General features: G+C 39.7%; 1 protein-coding gene across 1 annotated transcript in view; it reads left to right on the top strand.

The window, feature by feature from the left end:
* Window positions 1-24,596, top strand: part of eif3hb (eukaryotic translation initiation factor 3, subunit H, b) — a 120,208-nt gene that overhangs the window by 1,213 nt on the left and 94,399 nt on the right. Inside the window, exon 2 of the mRNA XM_060822825.1 lies at window positions 4,464-4,620. Coding sequence (XP_060678808.1) covers window positions 4,464-4,620 — 157 coding nt within the window. The remainder of the gene's footprint in view (window positions 1-4,463; window positions 4,621-24,596) is intronic.

Below are 24,596 nucleotides of genomic sequence, written 5' to 3'. Positions count from 1 at the left end.
GGAGGTGTAGTGGATAGTGAAGAAGGTTACCTCAGATTACAACAGAATCTGGGCCAGATGGGCCAATGGGCTGAGGAGTGGCAGATGGAGTTTAATTCAGATAAATGCGAGGTGCTGCAATTCGGGAAAGTAAATCTTAGCAGGACTTATACACTTAATGGTAAAGTCCGAGGGAGTGTTGCTGAGCAAAGAGACCTTAAAGTGCAGGTTCATAACTCCTTGAAAGTGGAGTCACAGGTAGATAGGATAGTGAAGGCGGCATTTGGTATGTTTTCTTTTATTGGTTAGAGTATTGTGTACAGGAGCTGGAAGGTCATGTTGAGGCTATACAAGACATTGGTTAGGCCACTGTTGGAATATTGCATGCAATTCTGGTCTCCTTCCTATGAGAAAGACGTTGTGAAACTTGAAAGGGTTCAGAATAGATTTACAAGGATGTTGCCAGGGTGGAGGATTTGGGGTACAGGGTGATAGGGAGAGGCTGAGGCTGTGTTTTCCCAGGAGCATTAGAGGCTGATGGGTGACCTTATAGAGGTTCACAAAATTATGAGGGGCATGGATAGGGTAAATAGACAAAGTCTTTTCCCCGTGGTTGGGGAGTCCAGAACTAGAGGGCATAGATTTAGGGTGAGAGGGGAAAGATATAACAGAGACCTAAGGGGCAACGTTTTCACACAGAGGGTGATATGTGTGTGGAATGAGCTGCCAGAGGAAGTGGTGGAGGCTGGTAATTGCATCATTTAAGATGCATTTGGATGGGTATATGAATAGGAAGGGACAGGTGGGACTAGATTTGGTTGGCATATCTGGTCGGCATGATCGGATTGGACCGAAGGGTCTGTTTCCATGTTGTACATCTCTATGATTCTGTGACTTTATGTTCAACATTATCCTCTTCACAATCTCCTTAATGATTAAGATGTAGGAGCTAGATGTTATATTTCCAAGTTTGTAGATGACAAAGGTGGGTGAGAAGGTGAACTGTGAGAAGGATGTAGAGATGCTTCACTCCGATTTGGACGAATTGAATGCATGTGCATATGCATGGCAGATGAAATATAATGTGGATAACTGAGACGTTTATCTACTGGTAGAAAAAAAAGACAAATTATCTGAATGATGATAGATTTGGGAAGGAGGGAGGTTTCGCGAGACTTGGGTGTCCTTGAACACCAGTTGCTGAAATAAAGCATGAAGTGCAGTAGAATTGGAGAAGGCAAATGGTAACTCAGATGAAGAGTCATCTGGACTCGAAACATTAGTTTGCTTTCTCACCATGGATGCTGCCTGACCAGATGTGATCTCCAGCAGTTTTTGTTTTCACTCTAGATTCCAGCATCTGCAGTAATTTGCTCCAGGAAATGGTATATTGGCCATCACAGCAAGAGGATTTGAACATGTGAGCATGGATGTTTGCTGCAAATGTTTGAGGCCTTAGAAGACCAGATCTAGAATACTGTGTGTAGTTTTGTTCTTCGGATGTTCTGGTCATGGAGAGATGCCAATAGATGTTACCAGATTGTTTCGTGAGATGGCACGACTGACATTTGACTGGATTGGTTAAGGCTATATATTCAGTGAAGTTTTAAAAGGATGAGGAAGGATTTCAATGAAACCTCTAACATTCTAACAGGACAGGGTAAATACAGGAGATATGTTCCTGATGATTGAGTCCAGAACTAGAGGTCACAGTCCACAGCTATGGAGTAAGCTATTTAGGACAAAGATGGGAGAAATTTCTTCATCCAGAGAGCCGCGACCCTGTGGAAATCTCTGCCACACAAAACAGTTGAGGCCAAAACCTTGAATGTTTTCAAGAAGGGGTTAGATTGAGTTCTTTGGGTTAGATATCAAATGGCATTGGGAGAAAGTGGGAGCAGAGTATTGAGTTGGACAATCGTGTTGAATGATGGAGCCAATGCAAAGGGCCAAATAGACGACTATCCCAATTTTGTATGTTTAACAGTTGCTCAGCATTAGCCTCCAGTTGCCTTCTATGCTTAACTCCATTTGAAGTTTTCTGAGAAGCTGCAGACACGTAAATCAGTTGTCCTGAGAAGAAATCATGTAATTGTGTGTCTGCTGAGTTTGGTTTGCAAGACTTCCAGTAGCTTCAACCAGTAGTCCTTGACCTATTATAATTTTTATCAACTTAAGCTGATGCTATTTCATCTGGCCATGATCTGGCTACATAATAAATTGTTCTTTGTAGTGCATTCTTTGCTATTTAGTGTAATTGATTACTCCTACACATCAGCGTAACCCTGGGCATTCATTTTAGTAGGGTGCCAAATTAGTTACTCGGATGCTTCTCTGTTTGGCTATAAAATGAGTAATTAAATTATTGACTGAGTAGAGATTTCCATACTATGATATAGAAACATTCTGCAGCATATCTAAAAATGTGTGAATGCTTGCCATATTCATAATAAAATTGGAAAAGGACCATTTTGTGCATGTTGTGTAGATATTGAAGTCAAGTGCGCATTGCAAAATCTATACTGCACACTGCATATAATATTAATAGGCTTTTACAGCATACTAAAAATGTTAAATACAGGATCGGTATTCTGTTCAAAATGCACTGAAATTCTTGTTAAGTTCTGTGGTAAATTCTTCTAATGCTAAAAATGAGAGAGAGTATTAGTTTGAAAAGCTGGAGTTGACACTTAGCATTCGGTTAAGATGTTTTTGCATCTGCATCACAGAAACATATGAATTAGGAGCAGGAGGAGGCCCTTCAGTCCTTTGACCTTGGTGTCCATTCAATAAGATCATGGCTGATATGATTTGAACCTCAAGTCTGTATTCCTGATCACCCTTGCAATCTTCTCCTGCCCCCTCCCCACCCCTGACCTTTTCTTAACAAGAATCTGTCTATCTCTGGCTTTAAAAATATTCAATAACTCTGCTTCATCACTTTTTCAAGAAAGAACCTCCAAAGATTTACAATCCTCAGAAATAAAATTCGCTAAATTTCTGTTTTAAATGGACCACTTCTGATTTTTCGAACACTTAGTCCTGATTTCTGGATTCTACCATCCCTCCAATCTTCTGTTCCAATAAAGTCACCTCTTAACTCTCTTAAAATCCAGTAGATGCAAGCACAGCTTGTCCATCCTGACTTATAAATAGCTGTTCTGTGGTATTTTGGTCACAACGATAATGCTGACAAGCAGCATTTTGATCTGAAATGTTGGCAAATGAGCAAAATCCTGTCTTCAACTCAAACTAAGTTGCTTCCTTTCCTTTTTAGGGGGAGGCATTGGAATAATAGAGTCATAGAGGTATACAGCATGGAAACAGACCCTTCAGTCCAACTCGTCCATGCTGACCAGATATCCTAACCTACTAAAGCCTTCCTATTCAAATGCACATCCGGACGCCTTTTAAATGCTGCAATTGCACCACCCTCCACCATTTCCTCTGGCAGCTCATTCCATACACGCACTACCCTCTGTGTGAAAAGGTTGCCCCTTAGATCCCTTTTATATCTTCCTCCTCTCACCCTAATCCTATGCCCTCTAGTTCTGGACACCACCACCCCAGAGAAACAACTTTGTCTATTTATCCTATGCATGACCCTCATGATTTTATAAACCTTTATAAAGTCACCCCTCAGCCTCGACGCTCCAGGGAAAGCAGCCCAGCTATTGAACCTCTCCGGATAGCTCAAATTCTCCAACCCTGGCAACATCCTTGTGAATCTTTTATGAATCCTTTCAAGTTTCGCAGCATCCCTATGACAGGAAGGAGACCAGAATTGCACACAGTAAATGGTGTCACTGGACTAGTATTCCAGAGCGTATCAACTCAGTATAATTTAGCTGTTCAAATGGAAATAAAACATTCACTCTTAGAAGGAAAACCTTGACTTCAGCTTTTGACTATTTCTTCCCTGCGGCACATATTCAAAGAATTGCCAGGTCCATATGTAGAAATTCAGGTCATCTGTTCATTTCCCTCACTCTCACCATCCATCTCTTTCTGATTCCCCCTCCCTGCTGTCTCTCTTCAGGGCTTCTGGGTCCATCTGCACCAAGCTCCTTGATCTCCGACCTCTGTCTTTCTGCCTTCCACCTCTCCCTTCCATCCCTGCCCTTTGGTCATCCATCTCTCCAACATGGTAACCTGAGAAGGAATCCTTTAACCTCTGGTTTTCTCTGAAAATTGACAGCCCAAGCTGCAAACAAAAGAGAAGTGCAATCATTGGAAAGGTATAGAAATTTAAGTAATCTGAGTGTGTGCTGAGCACAGGCAGACAGCCACACTCCCATAGACATAATTGCACTATCTTCATTTACTCTGATCAAACAGCAACCAACCTCTTTTTAAATAGCCCATCTTATTTCATGCCTTTCTTTCTTAATTGTATTCTGTTATTTGCATTAATATATGTACATTTACATTAGATTGAGTATGTTTGGAGTTTTCACAGGTATTTCACCATGTTCCAACTTTAGGTTGTGTTGAAGATCATCAAACACTTCCAGGAGGAGGGTCAAGGCAATGAAGTGGTCCAAGGGGTTTTATTGGGACTTGTGGTAGATGATCGCCTCGAAATTACCAATTGTTTCCCCTTCCCTCAACATACAGAAGAGGATGCTGACTTTGATGAAGGTATGTTGTGAGAAACTTTTCTGAATACTAATATATTGCACTTTATTGTCTGAATTTTATGCTTGTATCACCTGATGACAGTCATCATGTTCAGTTGCGTAATGGCTGCAACTGGCAGATTACTGCATGGAAAGTAAAAGCTAGTCAGCAATTTTCATTGGAAAATCAGTCTTTGAGTAATTAATATTAATTTAAATCATTCCTCTCACTTTGAATTTGCTGGTAAGTTAATTAGTTTTCTATCCCACTAAAACATGCCACATGTGTACATCATCCAGATGTGAGAAAAAGATGGTACCCTGAATACTCAGTGCGATTAAGGTGATATGAGTACTGGAATTTATTTTACATTAATTTCATCAGTATGATAAATTAATTTTGTACCTCCAACAATTCACTGTGATTGGAACCACAATTGCAATTGAAATTACTATGCTAATGTCCTCCTTGGTAGTGGACTAGTTAATTGATTTAGGCTGATAGTTGCTAATTGGTAACTAACTAGTGCTGCAATATGATTAATTGAATCTTCATCACAAACTTTTCAGCAATTGAGAATCATTTGGTGTCAAAGTGTTTCGTTTGAAATAGTATTTTAAAAAGCCTGTCCGTGCACCCATCTGAGACATTTGTGTGAAATCAAAATTAACAGTGATAAATTTGAGTGGTTCAGGTGCATTATTATGTCATATTGTTTTGTTCAACAGTGTCAATGTTTGAGAATAAGTAGCAAAGTTTACAGGGCGCAGTTAAGTAGCTTGTACTCTTTGATTTGTGTTACTGTCCCACAAAAAAATGGAGCACCTAAGTCATACATCACAATCGCGTAACAAGATTTTACCTGTGGCTCAGTTCATACACAACTGTTGATTTAATCTGTACTGTCAGAAGACTTGTCACAGAGAAAAGAGAAAATGACCTGCAAATCTTTTTGAGACATGTTAATGTGTCTTCAGGCACGCGCTGTAGGGATACTCAATGGACCCTTACGAGTGGCGTCCCTAATCTTTTGGGTAGGAGTAGGTATTAAGTGATATGTTACATTGTGATGATTTCAAAGAAATTTCACCTTCTAATCAATACCATTCAGTATTTTCTAAAAATTGTAAGAATGGAAGAATTACATTTATATTCAGTTATGTCACGGCCAGAAGGTATTTTGTAACATTATGTTCTTACAGCAGTGGAATAAATAGCCAAATAAACACTTTTTTTGTGGTTATGGATGAGGAATAAATGTTGGCCAGGACACTAGAAATTCTTAAAACATTTTTACAAGCATCTGAACAGACCAGCTTAGTTTAATGTCTCATTCAAAAGCTGGCACTGTGACAGGACACAAACCCAGTAATGTTTGACTGAAATCTTGGCATAAGTTTAGGCACAAATAGAGCTTGAACTTATAACTGTTTGACTTTAAGGTGTGAGTGCTACTACTGAAACCAGTGAACTAGTTGCAGGCCATGGAAGCCATGAAGCCAGTGAGCAGCAGTATGCTTACCATGCGATTTCAGCTAAAAATTAAAACTATATATTAACTCTTCAGTGTATAATACTGGAATAGTCATTTTAATATTTCATTCAGAAATAATTTAGCAAAGGCATTCGCTGATTAGGAATTTCTCCAAGTGAAGTTGACATTGTGATTTTTGCACAAATTGTAAAATTGGATTTTAGCTCAAATGATTGTGAATTATGTTTTCACTAGGAAGGGAGGCAATACCTAGTGGTATTATCACCAGACTTAATCCAGATGAGAAAGTGAGGACTGCAGATGCTGGAGATCAGAGCTGAAAAATGTATTGCTGGAAAAGCGCAGCAGGTCAGACAGCATCCAAGGAGCAGGATAATCAACGTTTCGGGCATAAGAAGGGCTTATGCCTGAAACGTCGATTATCCTTCTCCTTGGATGCTGCCTGACCTGCTGCGCTTTTCCAGCAACACATTTTTCAGCTGTTAATCCAGAGACTCCGGTCATGTTTTGGCACCTGGGTTTGAATCCTGCCGCAGTAGATGGTGGATTTGAATTCAACTTTTTAAAATAGTCTGGATTAAGAGTCCAATGTTGACCATGAATCCATAGTGGATTGTTGGAAAAACCCATCTGGTTCACTGAAGTCCTTTAGGAAAGGAAACTGCCATTCTTACCTGCTCTGGCCTGCATGTGACTCCAGACCAAAAGTAATGTGGTTGACTTTCAACTGTCCTCTGGGCAGTTAGGGTTGGGCAAAAAATGCTGGGCTAGGTAGCGACACCCTCATCCTGTGAGTGAATTTTAAAAAAATCTTTGGTTCTTTGTGGAATTTATGGCACTTGAGCTTGCATGGACTGAGAAATCGTTATGTTTGAAGATAAACTGGCTCGAAGGTTGAAGACAGACGGTGGTGTGGAGGATTGTTTTTCAGATTGGAGGCCTGTGATCAGTGGAGTGCCACATATATCGGTGCTGGGTCCTCTACTTTTTGTCATTTACGTAAGTGATTTGGATGTGAACATAAGAGGTATAGTTAGTAAGTTTGCAGATGACACCAAAATTGGAGGTGTAGTGGACAGCGAAGAAGGTTACCTCAAATTACAACAGGATCTTGATCAGGTGGGTCAATCGGCTGAGAAGTGGCAGATGGAGTTTAATTTAGATAAATGCGAGTTGCTGCATTTTGGGAAAGCAAATCTTAGCAGGACTTATACACTTAATGGTAAGAACCTCGGGAGTGTTGCTGAACAAACAGACCTTGGAGTGCAGATTCATAGCTCCTTGAAAGTGTAGTCTCAGGTAGATAGGATAGTGAAGAAGGCGTTTGGTTTGCTTTTGTTTATTGGTCAGAACATGGAGTACAGGAGTTGGGAGGTCATGTTGCGGCTGTACAGGACATTGTATTGGCCGCTTTTGGAATGTTGCATGCATTTCTGGTCTCCTTCCTATCGGAAAGATATTGTGAAACTTGAAAGGGTTCAGAAAAGATTTACAAGGATGTTGCTAGGGTTGGAAGATTTGAGCTATAGGGAGAGGTTGAATAGGCTGGGGCAATTTTCCCTGGAGCATCGGAGGCTGAGGGGTGACTTTATAGAGGTTTATAAAATCATGAGTGGCATGGAGAGAGTAAATAGACAAGGTGTTTTCTCTGGGGAGTCCAGAACTAGAGGGCATAGGTTGAGGGTGAGACCTAAGGGGCAACTGTTCATGTAGAGGATGGTATGTTTATGTAATGACCTGCTGGAGGAAGTCATGGAGGCTAGTACAATTGCAGCATTTAAAAGGCATCTGGGTGGTATTTGAATAGGAAAGGTTTGGAGGGATATGGACCGTGTGCTGGCAAGTGGGACTCAATGTCTTTGGGATATCTGGTCGGCGTGGAAGAGTTGGATGGAAGGGTCTGTTTCCGTGCTGTACTTCTCTATGATTCTAGAGATCACAGTCAGATCAGCAGAATGTTTCTGTATGTTTATTTGTTCATTATGTACATGTCAAACTGCCATTTTAACTCATGCACATGTAATTGTAACCTAATCCCGTCCCATTTGCCAACACTTGACCCATATCCCTTTGAACCGTTCCTATCATATACCCATCCAGATGCCTTTTAAATGCTGCAATTGTACTTGCCTTCACCACCTCCTCTGGCAGCTCATTCCATCCATGTGCCATCCTCTGCGTGAAAAGGTTGCCCCATGGGACTCTTTTATATCTTTCCCCTCTCACCCTAAACCTATGCCCTCTAGTTCTGGACTTACCCCACCCCAGGGAAACAACTTTGTCTATTTATCCTATCTATGTCCTTCATGATTTTATAAACCTTTTTTCTGAACCATTTCAAGTTTCACAATATCTTTTCGATAGGAAGGCGACCAGAACTGCACACAATATTCCAAAAGTGGCCTAAACAGTTTCCTGTACTAGAGTGTACTTGCAACAGAAATTTCCTATTCGTTGTGCGTGACCTAATTTTTGAACTGGAGTCGCATCTTATTTCTTTGGTTATTGTTGCACATTGTTACACAGATACAGTAATATTTTAGATTCTAGTACTGTTTTAAATGTGCACTTTAAATATTAAGGTATCATATATGGTGGAAATAAAATTATACAATTAGTTTAATGCATCTAGGACTAAATTGTTTTGGAGAATTAATATTCTAGAGTTGCAAATTTTCCAAATTGTTTTATTCAAAAGGCTATAGCATTTGGAAGTGGTCTTTGTGAATTTTGAAAAATTACAACATTAAACACTTACTTAACACTTATTTTCATTCCCTTTTTTACATGTATAAATCAATACACTCATTCTTTTTTGCATTTCATATTTTTTCTAATTTTATTAAAATACAACAAACTTTGTTTTAACCGATACCTTATGAACTGACACTGTTGATAAACTGGCAAAAATTATATACCTCAATTGCTGAAAGTTTATTTTACAGGTGTCCCTCCTATCTGTGGGTGATACGTTCCAAGACCTATCGTGGATGCCCAAAGCGGTAGATAGTAGCTAACCCTATCATTTAAATGGGAAACTTACCTCCTTGACAGCCCCCTGGAATTATTTCTGGAATGTTCCATGTAATAGTTTCAGGCTATGGTAAACTGTGGATAACTGAAACTGCCGAAATCGAATCCACAGATTCAGGGGGTTCTAATGTGTTATTATGATCTCTGTGATGCCTGAACAGTCATTTGAGGGTGTGAGTGAGAAAACTCTGCTGATAAGTTTATTTAAGGCAAAGTTGCATTCTTATTCATGTGATAATACTGTAAGTAAAGTATAACAATTATTTGTATACTGCATGCATTACTTTCTATTATTTAGTGTGTATTTTTACATTGATTGTGTGGACCTTTTGATCAACTGGAATATTTGATTAACCGGTACATTCCTGGTGCCAGTTAATAAAATATTTGCTGTACTTGTTCACCTTTCTAAGAGCCTCAGCCTAAAGCATTGAATTACCTCTTTTCCACGAGTGGAAACTCACGTGTTTCTAGCACTTGTACAAAGTCCAGAGCTCAGCCAATCCCTCACTGTCCTACAATTGTACAACTTTAATTTTTTTGGAGACCCTGACTGATGTCACATTAGTCAAGGTGATGGCGGTGGCAAGGTAAGAAGCATGCAGGCTGCTGTGCCCATGCTCTCCTGCTCAGCCAATTGGCTGCATTCTTCTTTGTTTTTTTTTGGCTTCTTCATTACTCTTTTGTATCAAAGTTCACCTTTTCTTCTTCTCTGTGACTGTGGTGGAAGAAGGCGGTTGCGAGGGCTAGCTGCTGTGCCACAGCGTGGTGGATCAGATGACCGTCCCTTGTGGCCATGGTGGCTGCAGCTTTATTGAATGTTTCATTATCAGTGATTTGGTGCGGTCTGTTCCTCCTGACAGCGCTGTGGCAGTTTCACTCGTGGCTATAGATGTGGCGCATCGGGTGGTGACTGAAGTAGCGATGGCTTCAGCATTGGTGACTTAGGTCAGATCTGTCCCTTGTTGGCAAGGCAGTGATGCAATGTTTTTGGTTTTGGCATTGGCAGCTTTATGGGTCCACCCTGAAATCCTTGCTTTGGCGGCCATGGAGGGCTTTGGTGTGTCCTGTAGCCATTTCATAAATGGAGGAAACAAATGATGAACTTAACTTTGTCTTTTTTTTTAGTTTCTGACATTAAAATGGCACTCTATTATGGCAACTTGTACATATCTCACTGTATTTTCATAAGTACAAGTGACCAATTGTATACTACATTATACTGCTGTACTATTACTCATATGCCTGTTGAACATGTTTCAGATCTTTGTTGATTAATCTCTTTATACTCTCTCAACATTTTCAATTTCTATTTTAATAACTTATTTATATTTGTCTTTGCACTTTATTTTCTGTCATGTAAGTGCTTCTTGTTTTAGGTTTGATCTCATCATCTTTTTATTTTTGGACTTGTTGGTTTTGATGTATCATATTTTGGTCTCTCCGCAATTTTCTTGATCTGCTTCCTTAATATCTGAGACATTTTCTCCAATTTTAGGTGACTGTACTTCTCTCCAATCACAACCAGGTGTAACAGCGCTTTTTCTTCTTGGAGTAATAGTATATTGGCCCTGATTTTGCTCTGAAAAAGTTCACTTGCGTAGATTTTATACATGTCAGTGGATATTTCTGCAAATTTCTCACCTGCTGTACTCTCTAAAGGGTATTTGTTGCATATGAACAGACCTGGTATGAGTGAGACTCTTGGAATTGAATCAGAGCTCAGACTTAGAAAGAAGGAAATATTAATTAGATTTAAATCATATGCAGAAATCAGTAACAAGATTGAAAAAATACAGAGGGGATTAAGGGACTGAGCTAAGATTGCAGAAATTATATTAAATTAGTTTTTACATTTTAAATCAAAGATGAATTTTATTCTGAAAGTCATTATCACTGATTTTGCCATTAGAAATTCACTTTCCCTAAAATACTTGAGCTTGAAACTTTTCAGTCTTCACTGTAGAACTACTAAGCAAGTGCCATGAGTTTGTGCGTCAGTGGTTTCACTGCTAGTTATGTGTGAAGACTGCAACTGTGCATCCTGCGGAGAGCAGGAGATTTCTGATAGCTTATAGATTTTGTTTATCTGCACGTGTGGTCTCTTGAGGTTGCTATAGATTTAACCTGTGGTAACAGTCAGCTCTGAGCCTTTCCATTATATTTGCAGCAAAATCTGAACAATTGATTTAGAATGCTATTACCCACACCCACTCCTTTCTCACCATAAATATTTCCTTCTCACTGTTCAATTTCCTGCCACTTTGTGCCATGTATAAGATGCTCCCAGTAGCTCCACTGGAGTAAAAGAAATAATTGTGGATGCGAGGAATCTGAAACAAAAACACAAATTGCTGGAGAAACTCAGTACCTCTGGCAATATCTGCGCAATAATATACATTTAATTCGAATTATTTTAAGTTTAGCCAACTTTTTATTTTTTCAGTAAATTCACAGACTACATTTTCACAATTTTGTCCTGTTCAACCTCTCAACTATTACATGGAAGCTTAAAGTTATCTAGATGTTATAAGAAGCAAGAATGAATTATGTTTTAATAACATTGTGGAAAAAAGATCAGCTGTACATGAGAATGTATTTATTTGAGAGCTGTTACAACCACTGGTCACATTCTATTGACTTTGGTTTTGTTAAAGCTATGCAGTGTTCCTTGACTAAAACTTTAAACTAAAATGACTTCAGTTTTATTCTCAAGTTATGTAAAATCACTTGTGCATGACCATTTGCTGGTTTTAATAAGAAAAATTTAGAATGCCTGGTCACTTTTCTGATGCATGCCAGCCAACCCGTACAGACTCAGGATTACTTTTCAACAGACAAATTGGTTCCTCTGAATATTTTATGAAATTGAAATATGGCTCAGTAAGGAAAATACTGTGAAGCATTTATGCAACAACAGAGGGAACTATTTAGATTAGCCTTGGTACAATTTTATGTTTATGAAACAGTTTGAGCTGTTGAGTACGTTGAAGGCTTTGCATAAGGGTCCAAATTAAGCATTGTATAGACCACCAAGAGCATTAAGAATTTATTAAGGGTCATGATTTATTATTATTTTCTTTGTTCCTGGCATATAGACTATGTTGTCATTTCAACAATTATTGTAGTTGCATAGAGAGGCTGATGGTGAACCTTTCTGGATTAGTGGTGCTGGAAAAGCACAGCAGTTCAGGTAGCATCCGAGGAGCAGTAAAATCGATGGTTTGGGCAAAAGCCCTTCATCAGGAATACAGCCAGAGTCTCCTCTCATTTATCTCTCCACCTTTTAGGCACTCTGGCTGTATTCCTGATGAAGGGCTTTTGTCTGAAACGTCGATTTTATTGCTCCTCGGATGCTGCCTGAACTGCTGTGCTTTTCCAGCACCACTCGTCCAGAATCTGGTTTCCAGCATCTGCAGTCATTGTTTTTACCACCTTGATGGTGAACCTTTGACATAAACTGTTGCAGTTGTTTTAGTGATGGTAATTTTGGAAGATGCTGAGATTGTGCCTTCTGGGATACAGATGAGAGGTCATAATGGAACATTGATGTAATCTCACTCTCCTGATATGGAAAATATTTAAAGAGAAACCTGGAATTAATGGGTACTCCCACAGCATAGCTTCATGTCTATCTCTACATAAAACCACCGGGATGGCCTGAATTTCTGAAGTAAAATGCTGCAGTGAAATTGTATCGAGTAAGGCAGGAGGGAACGTGAGTAGATTTGAAGGAAGAGGCCTTCTTTCAAGTGGCTTATCCCAGCATCGAAAGTCCAGCCCCAAGTTGGCTCAGCTTCTGCCGATTGTTGACATCACAGTCAGCACTGTAACAACTCTACCTCTGTCACAAGCCAGTGATTCTGCTGCTGTGCAGAGGAATCTGGGTTTCCTTGTGCATGAATCACACAAAGTTGGTTTGCAGGTGCAGCAGATAATAAGGCAAATGGAATATTGTCTTTGATTGCTAGATGGATGCAGTTCAAAAATAGGGAGGTTATGTTGCAGCTGTATGGGTACTGGTGATGCCACACCTAGAGTAGTGTATACAGTTTTGATTCTCCTTACTTGAGAAAGGATGTACTGTGCTGAAAATGTGTTGCTGGTTAAAGCACAGCAGGTAAGGCAGCATCCAAGGAACAGGAAATTCGACGTTTCGGGCCAGAGCCCTTCATCATCCTGATGAAGGGTTCTGGCCCGAAACGTCAAATTTGCTGTTCCTTGGATGCTGCCTAACCTGCTGTGCTTTAACCAGCAACACATTTTCAGCTCTGATCTCCAGCATCTGCAGACCTCACTTTTTACTCAAAGGATGTACTGTTACTGGAGAGGTTTCGGAGGATGTTCGCTAGGTTTATTCTGGGGTTGAGAGGTTTGGCTTATGAGGAGAGATCGTGCCAACTGGAACTATACTCAATTTAGATGAATGGTGGAGGGGGGGGCATCTTATAGAAACATAAACCTATGAAGGGAATAGATAAGACAGAAACAGGGAGGTTGCTTCCACTGGCAAGTGGAGCTAGAACTAGGGGCATAACCTCAAAATTAAGGGTAGCAGATTTAGGAGTGAGTTGTGGAGGGACTTCTTCACCCAAAGGGTCGTGAATCTGTGGAATTCCCTGCTCAGTAAAGCAGTTGAGGTTACCTTGTTGAATGTTTTTAAGGCAAAGATACATTTTTGAACCTAAAAAAAGTTAAAGGTGATGGTGAGCGGATGGGTAAGTGGAGCTGAGTCCATGAAGAGATCAACTATGATCTTCCTGAATGGTCGAACAGGCTCGATGGGCCAGATGGCCACCTTCTCTTATTTCCTTTCTTATGTGATTCATTTACAAAGTTCAATATTAAATCTACACTTCTGATGCCTCTATTGCAGTTTTAACTGTTGAGATCCATGTTCCTCTATCATGATGTTTGACTTATTGCAATTCTCTCTCACTGTTGCTCTGATGCCCTACGCTTCTGGTTAGTGTGAGCCAACTGTTCAGTTTGAGTTATTGGTATGAGTCTGGATGAATCCTGACATGTATGACTCTATGTACTTGTCAAAGCTACCTCCACATAGAGTCATAGAGATGTACAGCATGGAAACAGACCCTTCAGTCCAATCTGTCCATGTCGACCAGATATCCCAACCCAATCTAGTCCCACCTGCCAGTACCCCGGCCCATATCCATCCAAACCCTTCTTATTCATATACCCATCCAAATACCTCTTAAATGTTGCAATTGTACTAGCCTCCACCTTGACAGAGTTGGTACTTTGCTCCAGTGACATGTTTCATATTAAGCTTAAGTAATTATATTATTAGAAAGGAGTTAGGTGTAGTTTCTAGGATTTAGGGATTCAAGGGGGAGGGGGAAAATGTGGGAATAGGGTACTGAATGAATGATTATCCATGGATTGTCGTGAGCAAGTTCGAAGGGCTTTCTGTTATTCATATTTTCTGTGTGTCTTTGTAAATTGTGTAACTTATTTTTAGGCAGATATTGTATTTGTAGGGTATTGCATGGAACCTTTATGCTATGATGCTTTCAGAACCAAAAGGGTTGAAAACCCTTGATGCGGAATCACATGTCAAAGTTATTATATATTCTGTTTGTTTGGATTATGGAGTATGAGAAGGTCTGTTGGTACTTTGACCCTGCTCTGTCATTCAATTAGATTTTCGCTGATTTATTTGTATTTCAAATTCCACATTCCCGTCTATCTCCCCAGTGACATCAGATTCTTGTAGACAAGGGAATCAAAGTACCTCTGCATTAAAAATATTCAATGGCCTGTTCCATCGCCACCTTTGGCAGAGTGCTGCAAAGTCACACAACCCTCTGAACAAGAGATTCTCTTCATCTTTGATGTAAAGGGGTCAGAAAGAAATTAATTTCTGGATCGACCCACCAAAAAGAAACATTCTTTCTATGACTACATTGTCAAGACCACCATTTGGTTAGACTTGTATACTTCAAGTCACCTCTCCCTTTTCTCAATTCCAGTAGAAACAAGGTCCATTTAATCAAAAGGCAGTCTATCAATTTAGTAAATTTCCTCTAAACGACTTGCAGTAAGTTCACATCCTTTGTTGAATAAGGAGACTAAAACTGCACACCTTTTATTTGAGATGTAGTTTCACTCAAGTCTTAAAAAAAGAGGTTCTGCTTCATTACCTATTTCAACTCCTATCTTAATAAATGCTAGCAATTTGTTAGTACCTTTAGTAACTTGCACTACCTTCTTATTGACCTTTTGTGACTCATGCACCATAATCTTCTACACTTCAGAATTCTGTAAACATTCTCTGTTTAAGTAATCTTCTGCTTTTTTATTCTTCCTGCCAAAGTAAGCAACATCTACCAGATTTTTGACCACTTGCTAAACTTCCATATCCTTCTAATAATGCACTGACAAACTGGAAAGTATGTTATCAGTGTGCATAAATGACCACCAATTTTGATGTAACTTATAAAATGCAATGGCTCAGCACAGACCTCTGTGGGACTCTTGCTACTTACTGCCAATCAGAATAAGACCTCTGCAGGCATACTCTGTTTTCTGCGATTCAACCAATCTTCTTTCTGTGTTAACCCTTACATTGTGAGCTCCTATTTTGCATAATGTGTTTTTATATGGTATGTTGTCACATGTCTTCTGGAAATACAAATCTAATGCATGAGGCATCCCTTTATCCATTAAGTATGTTACTTCTTCAACAGAATCGAATAAATTGAATCAACATTATTTCCTTTTCACCAAAAACCATTCTAAGTAATGTATTCCTCTTTCCCTGGTATGCCTGACGCTGCTTTAGGCATTACTTTTTAAATAAATCCAATGAACCAGAATGGATCTTTTGTTTTAATGTTAGTGTGAAGAATGTACCTGGTCTTGATGTTACAAACTGAGTTGTTAAACATATACAAATTCCATAGATAATAGTAAGAGTAGGCCACTCATCCCTTGAGCATGCTCCCCCATTTAATGACTGTTCTGATTGCAAACTCAAATCCACTTTTCCAGCTACCTTTGATATCTTTCGACACCTTATTTAACAAGAACCTCTTTACTTCGTAGAATCATAGAATCCCTATGGGCGGAAGCAGGCCATTCACACTGGCCCTCTAAGAGCAACCCACCTAGACCCTCCCTCCATTCTATCTCTGTAACCCTGCATTTCCTAACGCTAATCCACCTAGCCTGCACATTCCTGGGCGCTATGGGGCAATTTAGCATGACCAATCTCCCTAACCTGCACATTTTTGGTCTGCGGGAGCAAAGCCGTGCCGACATGTGGAGAATGTGCATACTCCACACAGACAGTCGTCCGAGGGTGGAATTGATCTTTGGTCCCTGGTGCTTTGTGGCAGCAGTGTTAATCACTGAGCAACTGTGCGCCCTCGTTCAGACTTCAAAATATTCGTGGACAGCTTTTACCACCTTTACAGGGAGAGACTTTCTAATCATGATCTTCTGAAAGAAAACAAAACACCTCACCACTCTTTGAATTTTTGCACAGTGATCCTATTCCAAATTCTTCTATAAAGGAAAGCATCCTCATCCTTTCCACATCTATCCTGCCACAACCACTCAGGATTTTATACATTTCAATCAAGTTGTTTTTTATTCTTCTAAATATCAGTGAGTGCAAGCCAAGCCTGTCCATTTTTTACTTATAAGTCAGTCTACCCATCCCAGGTATTAATCCATTAAGTGGATCAGTCTCCAGAGCACCTGTTTGTTATGATGGACCTTCTTTACATTGTTCAATGGATGTGGATGTTTTCGGCGGGGATGTCTTTCATTGGAGCGTAAGAGGTTGAGGGGTGACCTTAGAGGTTTATAAAATTATGAAGGGCATAGATAAGATGGATATCAAAAGTCTTTTCTTTAGTTCAAAACTTGGGGGCATATTTTTAAAATAAGAGGAGCAAGATTTAAAAGGGACCTGAAGGGTAATTTTTTCACTAAGGGGGGTTCGCACGTGGAATGAACTGCCAGAGGAAGGTTTAGAGGGATGTGGGCCAAATACAGTCACTTTGGATTGCTTGGACCGAAGGGTCTGTTTCCATGCTGTATGATTCTGACTTTTAATTCCTGTTCCTAATTGCCGTTAAGGTTGTGGTGAGTGAGCTCTTGAACCACTGCAGTCCTTAATGTGTAGGCATCCGTTTAGTGCTGTTAGGAAGGGAGTTCCAGGATTGTGACCCAGTGACAGTGAAGGAATGGCAATACGGTTCCAAGTCAAGGATTGTAAGTGACTTGGAGGTGAATGTACATTTGTTGGCCTTTAGTTATTGGTGTTATAGGTCACCGGGTTAGCAGTTGCTGTCAAAGGAGTCTTGGTGGGTTGTTGCAGTGCATCTTGAATATGATGTAATTCTTCCAATGATGGTAAGGTAGTAAATGATCGTATAAAGTCAGTTGCTTTGAGTTGGATTGTGTTAAACTTGTTCAATGCTGTTGGAGTTGCACTCACTCAAACAAGAGGATAGTATTTCATCATACACCTGATTTGTGCCTTTTAGATGGTGGTCAGGTTTTGTGAAATTACGAAGTGAGTTACTCATTCCAGAATTCCGAGTCTGTGACCTGCTCTTGTTACATAATGGTGGCTTCAGTAAGATTTCTGATCAGATTGCCCTCAATGTTGATGTAGGGCTTTCATGAGTGTCTCCGCAGTGATTGTCTCATTGGAAATGATCATTTCCCTGCCGAATTAACCCCCTTACCCCTTATACACCACTCCCATGAAACCTGACTTGCCTGTGACCCCAATCATATGACTTCATCTTTCCCACTTCTCATCAAACCCACCTTGCTACCCTGCCCTACCTATTCACTCATTTGTCCAGTTTGTCTATTTGTCCATTCGCTGACTTTATCTGCTCACACTGGATCTTTAAAATTACCTTAAGGGCAACCTTCATCTCTTAAATTGATATCATTGTGCTGCTATTGTGTTGATATTGTGGAGAAAAGGTGTGTTGGTGAATAGGAATTTATAAAAATGTTAGTGCGATGCGAAGTAGGAAGGGGTTACTTGAATGCATTTATATTGCTGTTGTATTAAGAGAGAACCACAGGAGGGCACTATATACTGTAAAATTAATGCTAGACTTTTTTAAAAATTCAGGCAATTGTCAATGTTAACTTCGGTCAAAATTGTACATTTGCTCACTGGGAAAGTGAAATCTAAGCAGTGTTTATTTTGTCTTCCGTCAAGTGCTGATTTCTGAATAACCCAAAACCTGGCCCCAACTATTTGTTGGATGCAGCCTTACTGGCAACCTAAAACCTGTGGACCAGTTTAAATTTTCCTTTGCTACTGCATGTGGCTCCTGTGAATAGAAATATAGATTAATATGTTAGTTGGACCCCTTTCTTGTTCCTAATCCTCCTTTCAACCAGGTCTCCTTCCCATCCTCCTGAAATGCTCAAATGTGAGAATAAGAAGGTGAAACAAGAGAGTAAATATAGCAATGCACACAATGAAATAGAATAACATGGAGGTTGAGCAGGATATTAAAAAGATGAACAAATGCAGAAGAAGAACAGATTTAGAGGAAGAGCAGAAGAGAACGGTGTGATAAATCCTACGTGGGGGGGAGGGGGTTGGTGGGGGGGGGTGATGAAAATCAGAAATACACAGAAGAAACACAAAAAGGACATTAACTCCCAACACAGAGAAACATAAATGAAAGAATAAATGCTGAGATTTTGCTTGGGTCACTATCAGCTTCACGCTGTGAGGAATGAGAGCATCTTGTCCAATTTCTACACATTGAACTTGGCCATGAAAATGCCACAGGCAACTCACTGAATGTTGGTACTATTATTCATTTAGCATTCAATCTGGAATTATGAGGGGAAATACCATTTGCTGTGCATTTCATTGTGCATTCATGACATGGAAGCAATTGCTGCTTATCCATAACAACTGCTATTGTCAAATAAAAAGTAATATCCCCTACTTTCACAATGCCAAATATTATTGGCTTTCAAAAATAATTGGACGGATTTCAAGATAGTTACATAGCTGGAGGCATATTTAGTAATGGACTTATTTGAAGTTAACCTTAAGGTTTAGTAGCCAATCTGAAGCCAAGATTTTTTCTATGCATCTAGTGATGCCTGATCCATAACTTCACAGAATAATTTACGTCTGGGAGCATCTGTGGAAAGAGAAAGAGATTGTGACCTTTATTCAGACTGAAGCTAAAATGGTCATTCCAAAAAATGAGAGACTTAATAAACAATCCAAGTCTTTCTCAATATCTAATTTCAGTTACATTACACTGTAAGTGTTTGCTACAAATTCTGTCTCTTACAATCTTATACTCCACAACCACCTGATGAAGGAGCAGCGCTCTGAAAGCTAGTGCTTCCAGATAAACCTGTTGGACTATAACCTGGTGTGTGTGTGAATTTTTAACGTTATTTAGACCTGTTTCATTGATCAACTGTTGATCTTTCAGATCAGTTATATGATGGTCACATTTTCCCCCTGATCAGCATCTCTCCAGATTAGTGGTATTACAAAGTTGAGTTTGAGCTGAGTTAAAATAATATTTCATTTTGAACCAATTAGATGCATACATTTTCTTGTTTTGTTGTTTGTTCATGGGAAAATGGGGCTGTTGGTTTGGCCAGTGTTTATTTCCCATCTCTAACTGCTCTGGAGAAGGTGGTGAGCTGTTTTCTTGTACTGCTGCAATCCTTGGGTGTAAGGACATCTACAGTGCTATTAGGAAGAGGGTGCCACAATTTTGACCCAGCAAGAGTGAAGAATTGATGATTCTAATTTCAAGTCAGGATGGTTTAAGAATTGGCAGGAAGCTTTCAGATGGTGGTAGCTGATGTAGCTCATGCATCTTCTAGGTCAGAGAGATTGCGTGTAACCTGCTGTCGGAAGGTCCTTCGTGAATTATTGCAATGCATCTTATGGATGGTTTACACTTTTGTCACTGTGCATTAGTGGTGAAGGGAATTAATTTTGAAGATTGTGATTGGTGTAGAATATCTATCAAGTGAACTTTGCCCTGGTTGGTGTTCAACTTCTTGAATGTTGTTGGAGTTGCATTTATCCAGTCAATTGGAGAGTATGCTATCATACTTCTGATTTGTGCCTGTAAATGGCAGACAGGCTTTGGGAGATGAGAAACCCACTGCAGAATTCTATGCCTGTGACTTGATCTTGTAGCCACAGTATTTATGTGACTGGATAAAAAACAAAGAACTGCGAAGATTGGAAGTCAGAAATAAACACAAACTGCTAGAAAAACTCAGCAGGTCTGACAACATCTTTGGAGAGAAATCATCGTTAATGTTTGAATCTGTTGACCTTGCAAGTTCTGAAAAAGAGTCATTGGACCTGAAATGCAAACTCTGATTTCTCTCCACAGCTACTGCCAGACCTGCTGAGTTTTTCCAGCACTTTGTTTTTGACCAGTCTATTGACAGTGGGGGGAATTCAGTGATGGTAATACAATTGAATGTAGAGGGACAGTGATTAGCTTCTCTTTTGTTGGGCGTGTTCATTGAATAGCACTTGTGAAGCATGAATGTTAATTGTCGCACATCAGCCCATGCCTGGATATTGTAATCATTCATCTCTTGATGAGAGAATATTGTCCCATGTTAGTACTGAGCGTCTGAAAAGTGGCATTCTTAGGCCATATATTTCCAATGAAGAACAAAACAAGAGTAATTCTTGGAACTCCGGTGTTCATCCGGTGTTTCAAATCTGTTACACCTATGCTCCCTGGCTGTATTTCCAGCACATTAGGACATAACTGTTTCCATTCATAGCCCAAATATGCAAAAAGACTGGTTTGAAAGTTCTCACCTTTCTTAGGAAACTTAAAACATTTCTTTTTCCTGCTGTAAGGTCACTTAGAAATCAAAAGTGGGATGGTTAACCCTCTGTGGCACTCTTACTCCGAAATAATTTTTTTTTCAAATATAGAATTTAAATGTGGAGCTCTAATTCTTGCAGGAATCACTTCATTTTTAGTATTTTTAAAAGTTTGTTCAAGGGAATGTGAACATGCTGGCCAGGCCAACATTTATTTCCCATCCCAGATTCATCTAGAGAATGTGCTGGTGACTCTGCCACCTTGAGTTGGTGTTAGGAAGAGAATTCCAGGATGTCGACATAGCAATAATGAAGGATCAACAATATAATTCCAAGGTATGTAATTTGGAACTTGCATGTTATGCATCTGCAAACCCTATTCTTCTGGGTCGTATTGATTACCGGTTTGGTCCACTTAGGGTTCCAAATATGGCAATCCATAAATATTTAATTATCCAGATTTTTAAAAATATTAGGGCTTTGTTTTATTTAGTGTTTTTTTTCTGTTCCTTGTGCAAAATTTTCAATTAGGTATTTGAAAGAGTTTTTTTATGTAAAAGTTAACATACACGAAGGGAGAAACATTGTTTTATTTGAGTGTATTTGGCAAAATTTAATAGTAATCGGTATTGTATACAACAGGTGACGTTTGAAAGTATTCAGTTTTTTAGATTACCTACAGTGTGGAAACAGGCCCTCGGGCCCAACCAGTCCACACCGACCTTCCAAAGAGCAATCCATTCCCCTACATTCACCCCTGACTAATGCACTATGGGCAATTTAGCATGGCCAATTCACCCCACCTGCAGAACAACATTGGTACTTAATTTGATCAGAAGAGAAGTAAAGTAATAAAATGGCCTGGTTGGTTTGGCTTGTTTTCTCATTATCTACACACATGCACCTATTTATTCATTGTAACCTTATAGTCATGCAGTCAAATAGCTAATTCTTCCAGGTATTATAAAGGAATAAAAATGATGTGCTGAGTCAATGATGTTCTTAAAAATGCACTTATCCAATGTGGTTTTTTCAATTTGCTTTTCATGCTTCCTTAGCAAGTGTTGTTCCACTTACATCATTTAATTGCTGGGGCTGTGAAAAGAATAGTGGAACTTGAAATCAAAATTGAAGTTTATTGTTAAAAATCACACAACACCAGGTTATAGTCCAACAGGTTTAATTGGAAGCACTACCTTTTGGCGCACTGCTCCTTCATCAGGTGGTTGTGAGTTTGTCTCTGCTTAATTGACTTCCAACAAGAATGTTTATGGTAAGTAATGAAAGATGGATTTCTTTTTTAGATTAGATTCCCTACAGTGTGGAAACAGGTCCTTCAGCCCAACAAGTTCATACCGACCCTCCGAAGAGCAACCCACCCAGACCCATTCCCCGACATTCACCCCTGACTAATGCACTAACTCTATGGGCAGTTTAGCATGGGCAATTCAACTAACCTGCACATCTTTGGACTGTGGGAGGAAACGGGAGCACCCGGAAGCAACCCACAGAGACACCAGGACAATGTGCAAACTCCACGCAGAGAGTTGCCCGAAGCGGGAATTGAACCCGGGTTCCTGGGGCTGTGATGAATATGTTGCATTATAGTTTCGTTACGATGGTATAAGACCTATTCTAGAGCAACTATTAGACTTGTTTTTAAAACATCCTTTTAAAGAACACACATTGGTAAGACTATATGAATAGTTCATGTAAATGAGGAAGAGGAAGGAATTAATGGTGGAGCTTGTAAGTAGAGGAATGGAAGGGTTTTGAATGTAAGTGAAACAGTACCTGAATAGATGAAAGCATTTAAATACTAACTTCCTTGATGTTCTGGCTTAGCAGCTGATTTGCAGTTTAGTGGAAAGGAGAAAGTGGTAGTGTAGCAAGGATGCAGGAGGTGGATCTTGAATACAAGATGAGCTTGAACTGGGCATGAGATAGATGGAGAAGAAACCAGGGGATGAAAAAAAATGAATACAAATGAATGCAGAGTTCAGATTATGTTGGATGACGAGATTAGAAGGAATGTCTTGTTGCAAAGAGGGCAGGATGATGTGAGATTCCAGCTTAAAGCACTGGTTTGATGAAGTTACCTGCAGCTAGAGTAACTTCAGTAAGTGGCATCCGAAAATCATGCCTGTTGGCTAGCAGTTATGGATGGTGGAATTTGCCCGCATCTCTCTCCCTCCACCTGACCAGAATTACAGCTGGAGAAATGTTGTGTGTAATGAGGGCCAAAAGCTAAACAGCTGGGAGATTGAGAGTGTACTTGCAAGGGGACTGGAAGCAATTTGACTCGAGGACAGAAGAAAGGGGCTTTAAAAAGATTACTTCAGTGGATTTTGGGTGGTCAGGTATCCAGACAAATGTAAGAGATGAGTTTCTCAGTGATCGAGACTCTGGGAAGTGGGAAGGAAATTTGAAGGGACAAAAATTGATAGAAGGCTGAAGAGGACAGGAAGTTAGTGAGTTCAGAAAAGTGAAAGAGTTCGAGAACAGCTGAAACAGGGTTTGAAATCATTGCTGATGTGTCGTTCAGAGTAGAGACTAAAGGAAGGTGTTGGATGGAAAGGTCCGGGTGGTTGAGGAGGTGAGTGACATTGGACAGTGAAGATGTTGTTGAAGAGACTTAGAGGAAGTGGGTTATATGGTGGCAGAGGTGTTGGAGATGCCCATAGGAAAATAGGAGTAACCAAGTTGTGATCTACTAATGAGCCTAAACTTGAATTGCAGAAGTTTTGTAGGAGCTGATATGATAACGGGTGAAATTACATTTGTTAGCCATGTTTCAAAGATTGGGTGGGAATTTTGTTCATCCTTAATAATCAGATGAATGACAATACTTATTATGAAGTGTTTAAACGTTTAAGGAGAGAGATGCAGAGATGGATGATAATTTGGATAAAACAGCTGTAATAAAATCTCCAGAAGAAGTGCTATTGCACTTGAGCATTAACTGTCTTTCTTACTCCTCAGATGCTACTCGACTGCTGAGCTCCTCCATCATTTCCTGATTGTATGTTAATTGAGTTGATGGAGTTAGTGATAGGAATGCCAATAGGATGGAAAGAAGTTTGGAAAAGTTAGTCAACTCCAGGCATCCTAGGCCGAAAGGCAGTTGACGAAAGGACGACAGGTCATTAGCAGATGCAGCTTTTAAAAGGAACGCTGACCGATGCCTCATTGGACAATTTGAATGTGATGGAAAGCATGGAGATTTGGTCTGTATTTCTCAGGTCTTATCCGAGAAGAATTTGTGTTCTTTATGAAAGCAGGGGAGTAAGAGGTCAATGAATTATTAGGGATATTTGAGTGTGTTGTTGAGGAGTGGTGACTTGTTGAAGTTGTGGGAAATGGTGGCATGAGTCTGCCCCATGAAGGGAAGGAGTCAAGGAAACCAAAAAAAAAAGGAAATGCGAAGCTGGAATAAAGTAATTTACTTGTATCTAAAATATGTTCCACATTTACATTTGCTCAGAAACAGGAAGGATACAATATGAAAAAGTTCACAACTTTCTTGTCACCTGTCCAGACATGATGCTCCAGCCTAAAGTTTTGCCATGTATGGGGTGGGATATACATTAACTGTAAAACTTGTGTATCTTTGAAGTATGA

This window comes from Hemiscyllium ocellatum, chromosome 4 (genome assembly GCF_020745735.1).
Source record: "Hemiscyllium ocellatum isolate sHemOce1 chromosome 4, sHemOce1.pat.X.cur, whole genome shotgun sequence".
In the NCBI taxonomy this organism is placed as follows: domain Eukaryota; kingdom Metazoa; phylum Chordata; class Chondrichthyes; order Orectolobiformes; family Hemiscylliidae; genus Hemiscyllium; species Hemiscyllium ocellatum.
Note: the sequence above shows the minus strand (reverse complement) of the source record. Positions and strands in the feature narration are given on the sequence as shown.